The sequence below is a fragment of the Bison bison genome, unplaced genomic scaffold (genome assembly GCF_000754665.1).
Source record: "Bison bison bison isolate TAMUID 2011002044 unplaced genomic scaffold, Bison_UMD1.0 scf7180017864389, whole genome shotgun sequence".
NCBI lineage: Eukaryota > Metazoa > Chordata > Mammalia > Artiodactyla > Bovidae > Bison > Bison bison.
In genome coordinates this window covers 4,723,265-4,739,486 of record NW_011494961.1, presented here as the reverse complement: position 1 = coordinate 4,739,486, position 16,222 = coordinate 4,723,265, and the positions used below count along the sequence as shown (strand labels likewise).

Here is a 16,222-nt window from a genome sequence, read left to right as displayed (position 1 = left end):
AGCCTCTTTCACTTTCCTCAAGAGGCTTTTGAGTTCCTCTTCACTTTCTGCCATAAGGGTGGTGTCATCTGCATATCTGAGGTTATTGATATTTCTGCTGGCAATCTTGATTCCAGTCTAATGGGACAGACACACAGGTGAATTAACGACCACCATGCTAGTTCACCTATGTGTCTGTCCCATTAGACTGTAAGTCTCCTGAATCGTGGGTCAATTTTTACTCATTTTTATGTTTTAAATATAAATACATAGCTATGTCTGTCATTCATCGAGGGAAGTAAGAATTAGAAGGTTCAAAATCATGGACACATTAAGCAGCAACAGTTTTTAAAAGAAGGTTGTTGACAATTTCAGATGCTGCTCATAGACTGCAGAAGATGAGTGAGAAAGAAATGAAAGACCTCTAAGGTCCCTTCTGGTTATTGGTTTCTTCTAAGTCAGGCTTCTCTTAAAGGACAGTGGCTTTTTTTTTTAATCCATGTTTTCTGTCTTCAAAAGTTTAGCAGGAAGATTTGCCTCTTCTCTTCCAAGGAACACAAGAAGTTTTTTGAACATCCATTTTTCCTAAATTTGCCTTCATTAGCGAGAGACTTATTTAACAGTAAATATTATTACTTTATTATTACCACCTATGTTGATGCTGTTCCTACCTGGAAAATCTGTTGATGGATTATCCCTTGAGATTTGAATGGTTAAACCTGCATTGATGTATTTGATACTACTTGAAAAATGATTTGTCCATCGTCATCAATGTAATAGCTTTTGCCAGGGCTTCTATCTCTAACCTTTCCAATCCTCTGTCCAGAAAAGAAGAGTCCTGGGGAGCTTTTAATTTTTAATAGACTGTGGAACAAATTTACCATGATTCTTCATTAATTATTTATAATGTCAAACAGAAGATGAAAGACTATTATTTTAACAGATATTATACAGTAGAATATGAAGAAAAGGAACTATAAGAATGTAGGATTTATGAGAATTTTTAAGTTATCTTTTACTTAAGTCACTTTGATATAAAAGAGTATTTGCCTGCTTTGCAAAATAACATGTAGAAGCATAAAGAACTGTATTTTCATTCAGTTCTTGATGAGACTGATTTTGTCCTAAATAAATGATTGTCTTGATATCTGCCTTGATAACACTGATAAATAGATATACATACAAGAATCACCGTTTTTGTACCCCTTTACTTTCAGACTCTTACAAGTTCTTTTACTTGCCATGATCATTTGGAGTGGGATAGCCTATCTTTTCTACCTCTTTAATATCCTTTACATACTTGAGTCAATTTTCACATCTTTAGCAACAGTAGAATGGTTATACAGAAACTTAACATTACTTAGAGAAAGCTCTCAGGGACATGATGATTGTGTGTAAAGAAAGAAATGTGCAAGGATTGCTTTGGAGAGTTCTAGACTGTATTTAAAGGAGAAGGCGATGGCACCCCACTCCAGTACTCTTGCCTGGAAAATCCCATGGACAGAGAAGCCTGGTGGGCTGCAGTCAATGGGGTCGCTAAGAGTACGACACGAATGAGCGACTTCACTTTCACTTTTCACTTTCATGCATTGGAGAAGGAAATGGCAACCCACTCCAATGTCCTTGCCTGGAGAATCCCAGGGACGGGGGAGCCTGCAGGGCTGCTGTATGGGGTCGCACAGAGTTGGACACGACTGAAGTGACTCAGCAGCAGCAGCAGCAGACTGTATTTAAAAAGAGGGAACACAGATTTTTGTTTTAAATTATTGCTTTTGGAACCTGTTTCAGCAGCTCATTATTAGTGCACCTGAATATACATGCGCTTGAATACAGTGGTGGATTGTTCCCCATTTTATTTGTCATCTTCCCCTTCCCTCCAGGGCTTATGACTAAATTCATGATGCACATGTGATGTGACTTTAACCAATTATTTCAGAGCTCAGCTTTATTTTATGCGATACTGTGATTCTAGAGGGCTTTTGCAGTTTTTTACACCACTTTGTCCTTTTTCCTTTTCCCCCTCTGGCATTTAAGTTTTGGGTCTTGGATTTACCACATTTATTTTTTCTCTTGCACCTCCATTCCTGACGCTTGCTTCTTTTCTGTTACATTCCCATTGAGATTATGACACTTCTCATCATCTTGCATTTTCCATTCCATCTCCCTCACTAGATGATTTTTATCTTCTAAATATTTCTTTAATCTATTCATTTCTCTCAATGACACCACTCTAGTGCAAACTGTTTAGGCTCAAATTTTAATTGCATAATTATTCATACATCCCCTCTTTCTCTGTGCCTTTATCCCCACTCATTTCTCTATGATTCACATGGTTCCTGACACTTGCAGGAGCAAATTCTTATGAGGACCCACGTTTTCTCTTAACTTGAAGGAAAATGGTGTTTTAATTCCCCATATAGTCAGAGACAAATTCTTCATTAAACAAAGAGAGTGATGATTGCTGAGGGAGAGCATATAGCACTTTAAACATAAATCATAATACCAGAACACCAGTGGTACTGGAAAACTCAACTCACTTCTGTTTTTATTTGAGAAATGGGAAAGATAGACGAATGGGAGCACTAGATGCCTGGAATATTAGGGTACTTTATTTACGTTGCATATGTTTCATGAATTATTATGATAATGTGATTATTATTATGGTAATAATATTATTATGATGATAATACCAAATGTTTTGGTTTTTACTGATGATCTCTTAATGGGCAATAAAACTGCTTTGCATCTGTTAGCAAATAAAGATTGTACAGGAAAAATTATTTTTTATTCTTTATGATAATAAACATTTAGTCATGGTAGTATACCATTCTCTTTTACTAAACCTGTCTGCCATCTCTGCACACATATACACATAATAAAAAGTATTCTGATCTGTCCTAACTCCTGGATTTTTCCATCTCCCAAAGGGGTGCTTTCTGTTACAGAATCCTGGCACACCAGGAACCCACAGTGTGAGGTTTGGATCCCCATGGGAGGTGTTCTCTGCCACCAGTTTAGGCAACAATAACAGGATCCACATTATAAGTGAAAGTTTTAAAATTTCAGGCACTTGCAGTAGTAAAGGACTTTGAGGGACTCTGACCTGTACCAACTTGTATACTGTAATAGTTAGAAGACATACAGTTAATGGAATGTGGTCATATCTTTGGAGCAGGTATTACATAGGAGACACTTATTTGACTGCATGTGAGTTTCACTAGTAGGAGCAGAAAAAAATGACTAGAATGTTTAAATTTCAGCTTTATTCAGATATAATTGACATAATTGTAAGACATATAAAGTATGCATCATGGTGATTTGACATATGTATACATTGTGAGGAGAAATTAAAATTAAAGTCAATATTTGGCCCTAGTTGGAACAGTTAATTTAATGGATTATTTGGTTGATGTATATATGAAGTATATTGTTTTTCATTTTCTTCCTCTAATTTTTGCAGGCATGGCTTTGTATAAACATATATGATCCCACCGGGGCTTTCCACATGGCACTGGTGGTAAAGAACCTGCCTGCCAGTGCAAGAGATGTAAGAGACATGGGTTCGATCCCTGGGTCAGGAAGATCCCTTGCAGGAGGGCCTGGCAACCCACTCCAGTATTCTTGGCTGGAGAATCCCATGAACAGAGGAGCCTGGTGGGCTACAGTCCGTGGGGCCACAGAGAGACACGACTGGAGCAACTTGGCATGCATGCATGCATGTGATCCCACCATCTAGAGATAACCACTCAGCAAAACGGCATATATCTTTTTAGATTTTTGTTGTTTTGTGGAATCTTATATGTTTATACATTTTCTTTAACAAAATTGGGAACATGCTCTTATAGATTATTTAACACACCAGTGTTTTAACAAGATATTTTTCTTGATACAGTAAAAATAATGAGATAAAATTTTAAATTTAATTGTATTCTATGTAATAAATATATATAAATTAACTTACGATTACAAGTTTCGTAACTGTTAGGACCAATAGAAAATTATGAGTTGACTAAACACTTCAACTGCGTTTAAAAATCGGGGCTATCTGTATTCTTTTGTAAGTTCGATGTTTCCTTTTTGTAAATATAAGATGCTGTATATTGGCGAATTTAAAGATGCTTTTGAGGAAATAATTTTTATTATATTATAAACTACAGTAACTCAGTTTTAGCATTAATTGTAATTTTTAAAGTTGTTATTCTGTTTTTCTTCCCAGATCCAAGTATTTTAGAACATGCTCAAGAGGTGAGCACTTAACTATAGAGGTAAGTAGTGTTGTAAATCTGATTGGATAAAAGTACCTTGAGAAGGGCAAGAAGGACTTTTTTTTTTTTTATTAAGGGGGAAGGATGTGGACCTAAATTTAGTATGGACTATTGATATTTCAGTATTATCCATGCTGGTGAAGAAGGAAAGAATTGGAGTGGTGGGGGAAGTGTAAATGGGGAAAATAAGTTTGCAGAAGACTAAGGTCCTGTTCTTCTAACAGAATTGCTTAAGAGAGAGTGTTTTTGTGTTTTGTTTTTGTCTTTTCTGCCCTGCACAACTGAGGTTGAGGGTACTCTTGTATCGGTTACAGTGGCTTAGTAGGCTGTGAGTCTAGACATCATTGGCCTGTCCTAGTAGAGGTGTGACAGAATCAAAGCAGCAAGTTGATTTGAAGCAACTCTACAAAAAGAGTCACTGAGTTGATTATTCTTTGTTCTGTAAAACATAATGACAGAATCCGCCATTTGCTCAGACCCTACTATGCCCCAGGCTTCACCATATAGTTATCAGTGTCATTGCACATTCTTGCTACAATTCTGTGGAACAGGTGGATGTCACCTTGCTTTTTTGGTGAGAATTTATGGGTGAGAATCAGAGGCTTAGACAGGAGAAGAAATTGGACTACATTACAACACTTATATGTGGCAGAACTTATACCCAATCTACAACTGCCTTTTATATAAAATAAAGAAACATGTGAACCAGGAATTAGGTTTGTTTGTTTGTTTTTAATAAATTACAAACTGGCACAAAATATAAGTTCAAAGTAATAATGCTAAACACTTTAAAGTCCTCACTTTAGATTCTTGTAGTTTATAAACATTTTGAATTCACTGTTTCCTGATCTTTAAACAACAAAAAAAATATTAACAGTTAAATACATTTTCTTTTCTTTCAAGTAGTCACATATCATATTATTTCTATTTAAAGTATAAATATTTTCATAATATAATTTAACATGATGACTTTCATTTGGTCTTTTGACATGATAGCATTCATCACATTATGATCAAAGTTTTTACATTTGTATCTCTAGAAAGACACTGTATTTAGAAATAGCAACTACCATCTTGATTTTCAGTGAATCATTATATGAATGAATAGATGAATAAATAAAAACATAAGAGAAATTCTTGAATATCTTTTAGTTCTATTTCTTGAGGGACTTACAATATTAAATAATTCTTTCTGAACTCAGGTGAATTAGGAAATTCTAGCAGTGTGGACTTAAAAGATCCATGAAATAGATAATTCACCTAGTTCAGATGAAAGTTTTGGTGTATAAGTTTCTGATTTATGTAGAAAATTGCTGTAATTTTCCATTCTTTTTAATAAAAGTCATAAATGATGTATTCTTGTCTTGGCTATCTTGTTTAATAAATCAAATGAAATGGTGTATAAAGAGATACATTACTTATATTTTATCTTATAAAATAAAGGTATATTATTTTTGAAATGAAAAAATAACTTAAAATTTTTTGTGAGACATGTACCTTACACAAATATTCATCCTAACACTTTCTTTCTTGTTGTTTCAGTTTGAGAATCTAGTAGAAAGTGATGAAGTAAGTATTTTCACAGTAGTAGATAATCCAATTTGTTCTCATAGAGCATCTCACTACTTCTGACAGTTATTTTTTAACATTTTCATTATGTTATCTTTTCTTTTAGAATTTTTAACATTTTAGTTCTTAGTTTTACTTTTTAGTCCCTTATTTCCTTCTCTTACTAATTTATATTAGCAAATTATTCAGAATTTTCTATGATGAAACATATGTAACGCAGCCTATGTATTACATATGTATATAGAGCCTCTGTAAAATATCACATATGTATATAATATATATAGTTTCATCTATCGTTTATATATGTGTTTATATATACATATATTTAAAACAGGTTTTTACAATATTCTGTAGAACTTGAGGAACTTTAAGAAAAGATATTTCTAACATTTTGCCACTAAGTAGGTTAAATTCCTCAATGATCCAGAGTAAACCATTCTTTGACCCATCAGATCAGATCAGATCAGTCGCTCAGTCGTGTCCAACTCTTTGCGACTCCATGAATCGCAGCACGCCAGGCCTCCCTGTCCATCACCAACTCCATAGTTTTCACAAATTTCTGAGGGTAGAATTTATATATGTTTGTTTTACAATCACGTTCTGACTTTAGCCATTCTTTTTATCAGTTTTCTTTTTGTTTATTTTTACATTTCACCTCATCTAAAAATCAATTTTAAGATGTATACCAAGTACAGAAATGTTAAAATGGAAAAAAAAAGTACGTTTTAGAATTAGTGCAATGTGGTATATGTTTCTTAGGCACTGGTATAGTTATAGAGTTTTAGTTTGTGTGTTAATTTCCATCTTTACTAATTATATGAGTTTGTGCAAATTACTTAACCTTCCTTGAGCTTCTCACATCTCTAAAGTGAATGCATATAGAAGAGCATTGCGGGTTTTGTCTTTCTTTATCATTTTTGTTTTCTGAGGAAAGAGGAAAATATATTACATCAAATTTAAATTATTCTTTAGCCCAGCATTTCCCATAGTGTGTACACGATACTAGTCTCAGTATAAATTAGCATTTTAAAGGTTCTGAGAAGAACTCTTAAAGAAATTGCTAAAGAACTGTTAAAATTATTTCAACTTGTCCAATTTAGCATTTCCCAAATTAATTTGGGTATAAATCCATTTTTAAAATAGTAATACATATTTATTATCATCTGATAGAACATATTTGAGAAACTCTTTTAACCTTTTGTTTTCCCAGTAAAATTTCTCCCAAATAGTTTTAATGTTTCATAGAATCTAGTTTCTCTCCCTTTTCAGAAGTAACTTGAATTTTGTGTATTTTTTTAAACAAACACTTACCATGGTATTTTTAAAGTTTCTGACAAGTACTAAATGTAAGAGTTCTCTTAACCTTCAATACAATTCATCCTCACATTTTATTACATTTTTTTAAAAAAGAATGTGATTCCTTGTGTTTTCCTAAGGCACGTTTTGTTGGTTTGAGTTTGTCTGCTGACCAGTCTGTTCCTCTCTCATGTCATAGTGTTTGGTTTAATTGAATGTCATGTCCTGCTTTGTAGTGCTTTTTCCTAAGTTGATGTGACAATTTGGAATTTTCTTTCTGCAGTTACTTAGTCATATATTTTAGTTGTGGGAAGTGAATAGCTCAGATATGTAAGAAATGCATAAATCCGTGGTAACTATGTTCTATAAAGTTGTCATGAATGCTCAATTAGTGAATACCAGAACACTACTCCTAGGGAAAATACAGCATCATCTTCCTGCAAGCTTCTGATCACCTTTTTATCAGCTGAACAACGTATAACCTTGTTTTGTGTTTCTGTTTGACATCTTATTTTTAATGTATACTATTGATTCATTAACTTTGAACTGACTATGCACAGCACTTAATAATTTATGCCTGAATGTAGCTTATCAAACACATATATTTTCTCCATAAACTATATCATAACTTCTCGTGTGATTAGGAACAATAGATAGCACTTTAGCACTACACATGGGGGTCATTTTAAACAGCAAAATCAGCAACCAAAAAAAGCACAAAAAAGTGGCACTGTGTAGGCTGCAAAGAGGGCACCCAGCAAGTGCTGACGCAGGGAGGCAGAGCGTCGCCTTCTGCTTGAGCTGGGGATGTGCACATCAGGCAGCTTGGATTGCTGCTGCTCTGGTCATGCTCATGAACGACCACAAGAGTGCAGCGAGTATTGGTTTTGATGTTACCAATAAATTTTAGCTCATTGGTGAATTTGCAGTTTTGGAATCTGCAAATAATGAAGATCAGTTGTGAACGATCAGAGCATAGAGAGTATCTGTCTAGTACCATCTTGAACCCAGAAGTTCATTTGATATATAGTAAATATTTGTTATTAAAAAATTGGGAAATGCTCAGCAATTGGTTGCTTTTTAATTAAGATAGATATTAAAGTAAATTCTGCCTTTGAGAAATAGTAAAATGTTAAAGCTTTTTATTGAAAAGAGTTTTAGTAATGAAATCTGTTAAAGATAGATAAGCAGAAAATATTTCGACTAAATAAAAATTTTATTGGCTTGCCTTAAATAGAATTCAGCTAGTAAAATTTGTGTAATTGTTTAATTAATTCTTGTACAGGGAGAAAGCCCAGGAAGCAGTCATAGGTAAGGCGTTTTGTTTTTTTTTAAACAAACTACTTCTATGTAAACTATAATAAGCTTCTAAAAATCCAGGCTGTGTCATCTGCTTGCTTTGAGGCATTGAACAGTTTACATTTCAGGACCTTGGTTATTTCTTTCTATAAGATTGAGATAAATAATAACATTTCAAAAGATTGTTTTAAACATTAAAGATTTTAATGTGCTTAAGTGCTTTCTTATTGAACCTAAGTTTTTATGTATATTTTAGTTTAAAAAACTATATTAATATCGATAAGTACATTTCTTTGAATTTTTTTAAACTTTATACCCCTTTTCCTTCCTTAATGACATTCTGAAACTTGTTTTACTAATCATGTTTTTCATCTTGTATAAATAATACCTCAAAACACTAAAAAAAAAAAAAAGCCCAGCAGAAGTTAGGGCTAGAGGAACAAATGTAGGAGGTGACATTACTATATACAGTGCTGGTTAAAACCATGATAATTATCAAGACCTAAGGCCTGGCGTGCTGCGATTCATGGGGTCGCAAAGAGTTGGACATGACTGAGCAACTGAACTGAACTGACTGAAGGTTGGAGAAGATGAACAGGTGGGGTGGTTGGATCATGGAGAGAGAACATTGGTTTAGCAGTTTGAGGATTGAATAGACAGACACTAGAAGAGGATTCAGAAGACAATCAAGGAGCAGTGGGCAAAAGCAATCAGGAGAGCATAGAAAGCCAGGAAGGAGGTAGAGACAGACTGACAGACAGATGGAGGGGAGGGAATGGCCAGCATTGCCACGGGACATGGAAGTAATAGTATAAGGACTTAAAACTGTCTATTATATTTGGCAACATAGAAGCCATTGATTACCTAGTAATGAAAGCAGACTGCCATTTTTTGATGAGAGAATGGGAAGTAAGAACATAGAAGGTAAGAGAAACACAGTAGTTAAGAGCAAGGAGCTAGACTACTTGGGTTCAGATTCTAGCTTTGCCATGAACTATATGACTTACTTTGACATAATCTGTCTTTGTCTCATTTCCCTTATCTTACCTACCTTATAGGGTTGTTGCAAGAGTTAACATTAGTATATGTAAAGCACATAAAAGAGAACCTGACATATAGTAACTGCCAGATGTGTTATCAATCAAACTTAATTTCAGACGTTTTGGCTGAAATGGGAAAGAGAGGGAGCAGTAGTTAGAGATAGGTATGTGAGTGAGTGAAAGTCGCTCGGTCGTGTCCGACTCTTTGCGACCCCATGGACTGTAGCCTACCAGGCCCCTCCCTCCATGGGATTCTCCAGGCAAGAATACTGGAGTGGGTTGCCATTTCCTTCTCCAGTGGAATCTTCCAGACCCAGGGATCGAACCCAGGTCTCCCACATTCCAGGCAGACGCTTTAACCTCTGAGCCACCAGGGAAGCCAGAGATAGGTATAGATCAATTGAAAGTTTTTCCTTCTTTCTTCTTTCCTTTCTTCCCGTCTTCACAAGGAAGAGAGGTGAAAACAGATAGGAAGAGTAGACTTAAGAAGAGAAGTGCTAATTGATGGTGCAGCACCCCACAGAATTCTCTGGAGTGGGGCTGGGATAGGAGTAGCACCAGTGATGAATGAATCAAGTATAAGCAGGCTGGGTGACCCTGAACAAACTAAGAATGCGACTTGTGTAGAGGAAAGAGAGGAGAGAAGGGAGGATAGACCGAGGTAAGAGGAGCACTGGCAAGAAATTGAGGGATTTGATGGTTGGAGACATGTTTCCTCATGTCTCATAGTGGGGTGCAATTGACTTCTAAGAGAAGAGTTTTCATGAGGAACTTAAAGAGCGTGTATGTGAAGATTTTGAAGTAATTAGAATAGTATATGCGAGGAAGTTGGCCACGTATAAGTAAAGGGTTATTGCTGGGGGCAGAGGCCCAGGTGTATGTTTGATTTTTTCTAGCAGCTCTCGGCAGGAAGAGCTAATCTTGAAAATGATCTAGAGTCAGAGAATGAGTAATCTGGGTGAATAAGGCACAAAGAAGGTTATGCAAGAAGGTGAATGTGTGGGTAAGAAAGTACTTCAGATTTGCCATGGGATCCATGTTGGTTGTAAGTGAAGTGAAGCCAGAAGATGATCAGGATAGATAAACAAGAGAGAAAAGGGAAGGATCAAGGGCCTGAGGTGGCCAGGGGGATTGAGCAGGATAAATAGGAGGGCAGTGGGTAAGAGAGTTAAGAATTCCAGAATGACATGAGGGCTGATATCAAGAGTATAGTGTACTGAGGTTTGTATTTTACGATGCACATCTTGGGATATGGTCAAAAAGAACCAGAGCCAAAGTAAAGGCACATGGAGTCCACGTTTCTTTAAAGTTGATTGTAGTGCTAAAAAATACTCTTGATAGTATGTCATCTTCAACTTACGTACCAAATTAGTACATTAAAAAAAGTATTAGAATGTATGATTTCTTTTTTATTACTCTTAAGAGTTGAAATCAGCATTGAATTGCTTTAACACATTTTGACAGTAAAATTTCAGAATTTCACTGATTTTGTGAGTGTTTTATTTAAACTTGAACTTATCAGCACTTTTTTTTATTTTTTATTTTCTTTCTCTTTTTCTGTGTAGGCCTCTTACTGAGGAAGAAATTGTTGACCTGAGAGAGAAGCATTATGATTCCATTGTTGAAAAACAGAAAGATCTTGATACGAAAATCCAAAAAGAGGTAATTAGTCTTATGTTGCTTAATATATTTTATCATGTCTCTGTTTATAGGAGAAAGGTGTTATTAAATAATATATTGCATATGAATAGTCATTGGACCTAAATTTAGATATACGCAGATGAAAATTATTTAAAAGTTAAAAATTATTCCAACCTATAATAATTTGGCTCAGTTTGGTCTATCAGCAATCATATGCTGCCAGTAAGTGAAGAGAATACATCCTTCTGAAAATGATCTTCTGAACTCACAATTAGGCCCTGTGGTAAAATACCTGAACCTTCGTGTTTAAAACTAACATTAAACAATGATTGTGTTTCACAATAAATGGTTCATTTTTTTAAATCTTTTTGTTAGTCTTGGACTTAATTACTCTTAATAAGTGAACCAAGTACTTCTAACAATCATAAATGTTCTATTTTAGTATATTTACAGAAATGGCCTATAATTAGTTTTGCTATTCATTAAACTAAACGGAATTAGTCATATTCCATTATACATGTAAAAATAGTCTGTTTAGTACCTGTTTAATACTAAATTATTTGCAATTAATGATTTCAACAGCGTTAAGCTACACAATAGATGCTAATATTAGGCTAAAGAAAAATATTGTGTTGGAATTTGATTTTTAAATTTGATTTGACTTGCAACAGATTATCACTAAAGCAGTTTGTATGCTACTGTGAATGGCAGGAACTTAAATTTGGGATTAATTTTTTAATGATAGTAATAAAATTCAGGACACATGTATCAATGTGACATGAACTTTGTGAAAGCTTACTTCACTTTGGTGGACAATGATATGATTGACCTTAGTTTTGAAGACCTTGAACTAACAAGGGCCCAAACAATAAACTAAGTAGGGTGATAGGCATTGGAATGATTGTTGAGAATGAAGATCACCGCATATTCTAAAGAAAGAAACAGTCTTGTATTTATGCAAACAAGATGCTCTACTTTATAACTCAACTTCTAAGAATTCTGTAATATGTTTGATACTATTTGAAATACTTTGTAAAAAGAGAAATTGAAATAGATCACAAAAATTTCAATTCTATTATGCTTTGTAGAGCTCAATTCTTTTTTTAATAATTTCTTTTTATTTTATAAATAGAAACATTTTATTTTTAGAGCAGTTAGACAGGTTCTGATTTTCGTTAATCCTTATTGTTTTGTTCATGTACAGTTAGCCTTACAAGAAGAGAAGTTAAGACTAGAAGAAGAAGCTTTATACGCTGCACAGCGTGAAGCAGCCAGGGCAGCAAAGCAGCGAAAGCTCTTGGAGGTGAGGGGAAGAGACCCCAGCATATACTTAGGGCTGCTTTTCTCCTGATTTTCTCTGACAGATCATAGTTGGGACACTTTTCCCCCTAGAATCAAGGGCTTCTTGTTAACAATGAATGTATTTATTCCTACACTCTTAGGGATTTTAAAGGCAAATTAGTGGGTCTTTAACAGCTAGAAATAGCATCAAATTTTATACTTGACATTGACTATTGTTTGGCTTTAAATTAGGAGAAGCTAATTCTTGTTAGGGTTTCCCAGGTGGCTGCATGGTAAAGAATCCACCTGCCAGTATAGGAGACACAGGTTCAATCCCTGGGTTGGGAAGATCCCCTGGAGAAAGAAATGACAACCCAGTCCAGTATTCTTGCCTGGGAAATCCTATGGATAGAGGAGCCTGGCGGGCTACAGTCCAAGGGGTTGCAGAAGGTTGGACACCACTTAATGACTGAACAATACCAATTCTTCTTTATCCCAAAGAAGAAATTTACTTTTCCAAAATTCAGTATTCTTTTGGAAAAACAAATATACTCTTCAATGAAACACTGCAAAACTGACCTTTATATACAATTTCTGCAGCATTTTTAAGTTTATTCTTGTGAATTTTTTCCCCCCACCAATTTCTTGAACTGTTAAGAGTTTCTCATGCTTCCTAAAATTGGAGTAAGCTAAGTGATTTCACCACATAGGAATACTATATTTTTCATCTTTGTACTTTTGTCTTTGGGAAATTGACAATTTGGGTCTTGGGAAACCTTTGGCATATCATCAGAGAAAACAACAGTTTTATCATAATTTACCATGTGGTATTCAAATATGGCATTCTCATAATGCCAGACAAGCTTCATACCAGACATTTATGGAGCCCTGGCAGGAACTGTTTGGATTCGTTTACATGTTTTACCTTATTTAGTCCTCACAACAATCCTGGGAGAAAGACAGTGTTTTTAATCCCCATTTCACAGGTGATGAGACCAAGGAACAGAGATATTGAATAACTTAAGATCCTACAGCTAATAAATGGCAGAGCCAGTGTTCAAGCATCGCTCAGCCAGTTTTCTGCTCAGTGTCTTGCGCCGTCTTTGGCCCACATGAACTCTGCTGCGGTGTCAACTGAAGTGCAGAACAAGGATTATGTCACATAATAACTATTGTAACTTAGAGAAACTAAAAAGCCATGTATCATGTTTCTGTGTGATTTCTGTGTGACAAGTGCTCTCTCTCTTTCTCCTGTTTTCGGTGTTTTAACAGTTTAATCAGATTATATGAGGGAGTTTTATTTTGTTTAGTAAGTTCTAAGTAATGGAAAAGTTTTAAAATTAACTACCTTTTACTAAGAAAGTAAATTTTTTTCTGATTCTAATTTAACCATCTCTTTCTTATAATTCTCTGCTGCTTGCTTTTAAAGACTAAAAAGGATTCCATATGCAGAATCTATTTGAGTTCTTGAGTTTTTTCTTCTTGAATAAGTAGATATGGGAACACATGCAGTCTGTACAGCATACACTGACACAGAGGATACACATTATGCAAATTCATTTGATTTTCACAATAGCCCTGTGAATTTGCTAGGGCAGTGCTATAGCCATCTGTAATTTACAGACGAAGAAACAGAAAATATAGGACATGCCAGGGACACATGACTAATAACTGTCAGAGCCACAACTCCTGACAGGTTTTCTAAATCCTTTGTTTTTATTATTTCTGAGTAAACTCAGCCAGATCTTTTAGTTCTTTTATTGCTACTTATTTCACTCAGAATAGAACTTCTTATACTGTTTTAACTATTACTTTCTTCCTCCTCACCTTTCCAGTTATTAGAAGTTCTTAGGTGCAATAAGGAAGTTACCAATATATATCTTTAAAGTTATTTTTAATAGCCCTATGAATATTCTGACCATGTAAGGATTATACACTGAAAAATTAAGAGAAATTCTACCCTTAAATAAGATGATATAGAAGTGAACGATGATGAATTTAAGGAAAAAGACTTCAATAGAGTAACTGTTTAAGTTTTAAAGTTTTGGCATTTCATGAATAGTTTTAGAAAATATAATTTTACAGTAGAGTGATCTTGTGTCGCATTATGTTTCCAAAGCAAGAAAGGCAGAGAGTTGTGCAGCGATGCCGTGCTTCCAACAATGGAGAATATCAAAGGTAAATAATGAAACATACTTCTTCCCTTTGTGGTAGGAAATATTATTTCTAAAGAGAAAGCATTTCATCTCTGGATGTTTATATACATGTTCGTGTGTACGTGCTCCATAAAAAGAACAGTTGTTTCTCGAAGATACTGTCTTGTAAAATACTGAGAACATTTGTTTCTTTATATTGGAAAATCATCATCATTTATTTTAAATTGACTTTATTGCATTCTTAAGAGTGATTACATCTTTCGTATAGAATATGATGCAATAGCACATTGAAATACCTTTGGATAAATTGTTTATGCCTTTCTTGTTTTTGTTTTCCTTAGCTCTTTTCTTAAAATAAAGTTTATGTGTGATCATTTTTTAGAAGATGTAATTTCAGTGTCACATTTCCAGGAGTGTTTCCTGCTCATCCAAAGAACCTCGTTCATGCTTCAGTAATGAAAATTATAGTTAAGACTTATGGCTGAGCTTTGGATTTGACTTCAACACTAACCAAAATCTAACCAATATTATTTTCAGTTTATTGCTAGCACTAAGAAAAGACCTGTTTTGACTAGGGTATTCTGATTGTAAGTAATTATGAATTTGTGTGGGATATACCTTTTCTAATCAAAATGACATCATTTAACTTTAGCCTGCATTATGTTGTACTGACTATGAATATATTTTTAAAAATTCACTTTTATTACAGTCCAGGACCAGAAGATGACTTTGAATCTTGTTTGAGAAATATAAAGTCACAGTATGAAGTTTTTCGAAGTAGTAGTAAGTCTTTTAAAATATGTGGGTACATTTTAAAGTTACTTTATGCCACGTTAAACAGATAATTGAAGATCCTGACTCTGTTTTTCTCGAACTTCCTGCCCTTCAATTTGTGTTGCCCAAATAACTAGCTCTTAAATATACAGTTTTATTTTTAGTTTTTTAAAGGAGTTGGAGAAACAGAAACAAGCTCAGAGCTATAGAGAACAGATTTATGGTTGCCAAGGGGGAGGAGGGGTGGAGGAGAGATGGGGTGGGTGCTTGGGACTAGCAGATTCAAACTATTATACACAGAATGTGGAAACAGCAAGGCCCTCCTGTATGCACAGTGAATTATATTCTATGTCTTATAATAAACCATAGTAGAAAAGAATATGAATATATATATATATAAAACTCACTTTGCTTTACAGCAGAAATTAACATGACCTTATAAATCAACTATACTTCAATAAAATAAATTTTAAAATAAAAGGAGTTGGAGTAAAGAAAAATCTCAGGCTATTTTTATAGTTACGTATAGGGAGTCTCGGAGAAGGCAATGGCAACCCACTCTAGTACTCTTACCTGGAAAATCCCATGGACGGAGGAGCCTGGTGGGCTGCAGTCCATGGGGTCGCTAAGAGTCGGACACGACTGAGCGACTTCACTTTCATTTTTCACTTTCATGCATTGGAGGAGGAAATGGCAACCCACTCCAGTGTTCTTGCCTGGAGAATCCCAGGGACAGGGGAGCCTGGTGGGCTGCCGTCTCGGGTTGCACAGAGTCAGACATGACCGAAGCGACTTAGCAGCAGCAGCGTAGGGAGTCTGGCCCTCCTTTTTCCATTGAGTTCATCATATTTGAAAAATTTGTAATTCATTTAAATTTGTGTATTTACTGTGCTAGATGACAAAAAAAAAAAAATAAAATAAA

The 16,222-nt window shown here is 34.8% G+C and overlaps 1 protein-coding gene across 1 annotated transcript in view; it reads left to right on the top strand.

Moving 5' to 3' along the window:
* Positions 1-154: 154 nt before the first annotated feature.
* Positions 155-16,222, top strand: part of AP1AR (adaptor-related protein complex 1 associated regulatory protein) — a 21,091-nt gene continuing 5,023 nt past the window's right edge. The window contains exons 1-8 of the mRNA XM_010858583.1: positions 155-189; positions 4,172-4,244; positions 5,787-5,813; positions 8,395-8,420; positions 11,014-11,110; positions 12,294-12,392; positions 14,490-14,548; positions 15,236-15,309. Coding sequence (XP_010856885.1) covers positions 155-189; positions 4,172-4,244; positions 5,787-5,813; positions 8,395-8,420; positions 11,014-11,110; positions 12,294-12,392; positions 14,490-14,548; positions 15,236-15,309 — 490 coding nt within the window. The remainder of the gene's footprint in view (positions 190-4,171; positions 4,245-5,786; positions 5,814-8,394; positions 8,421-11,013; positions 11,111-12,293; positions 12,393-14,489; positions 14,549-15,235; positions 15,310-16,222) is intronic.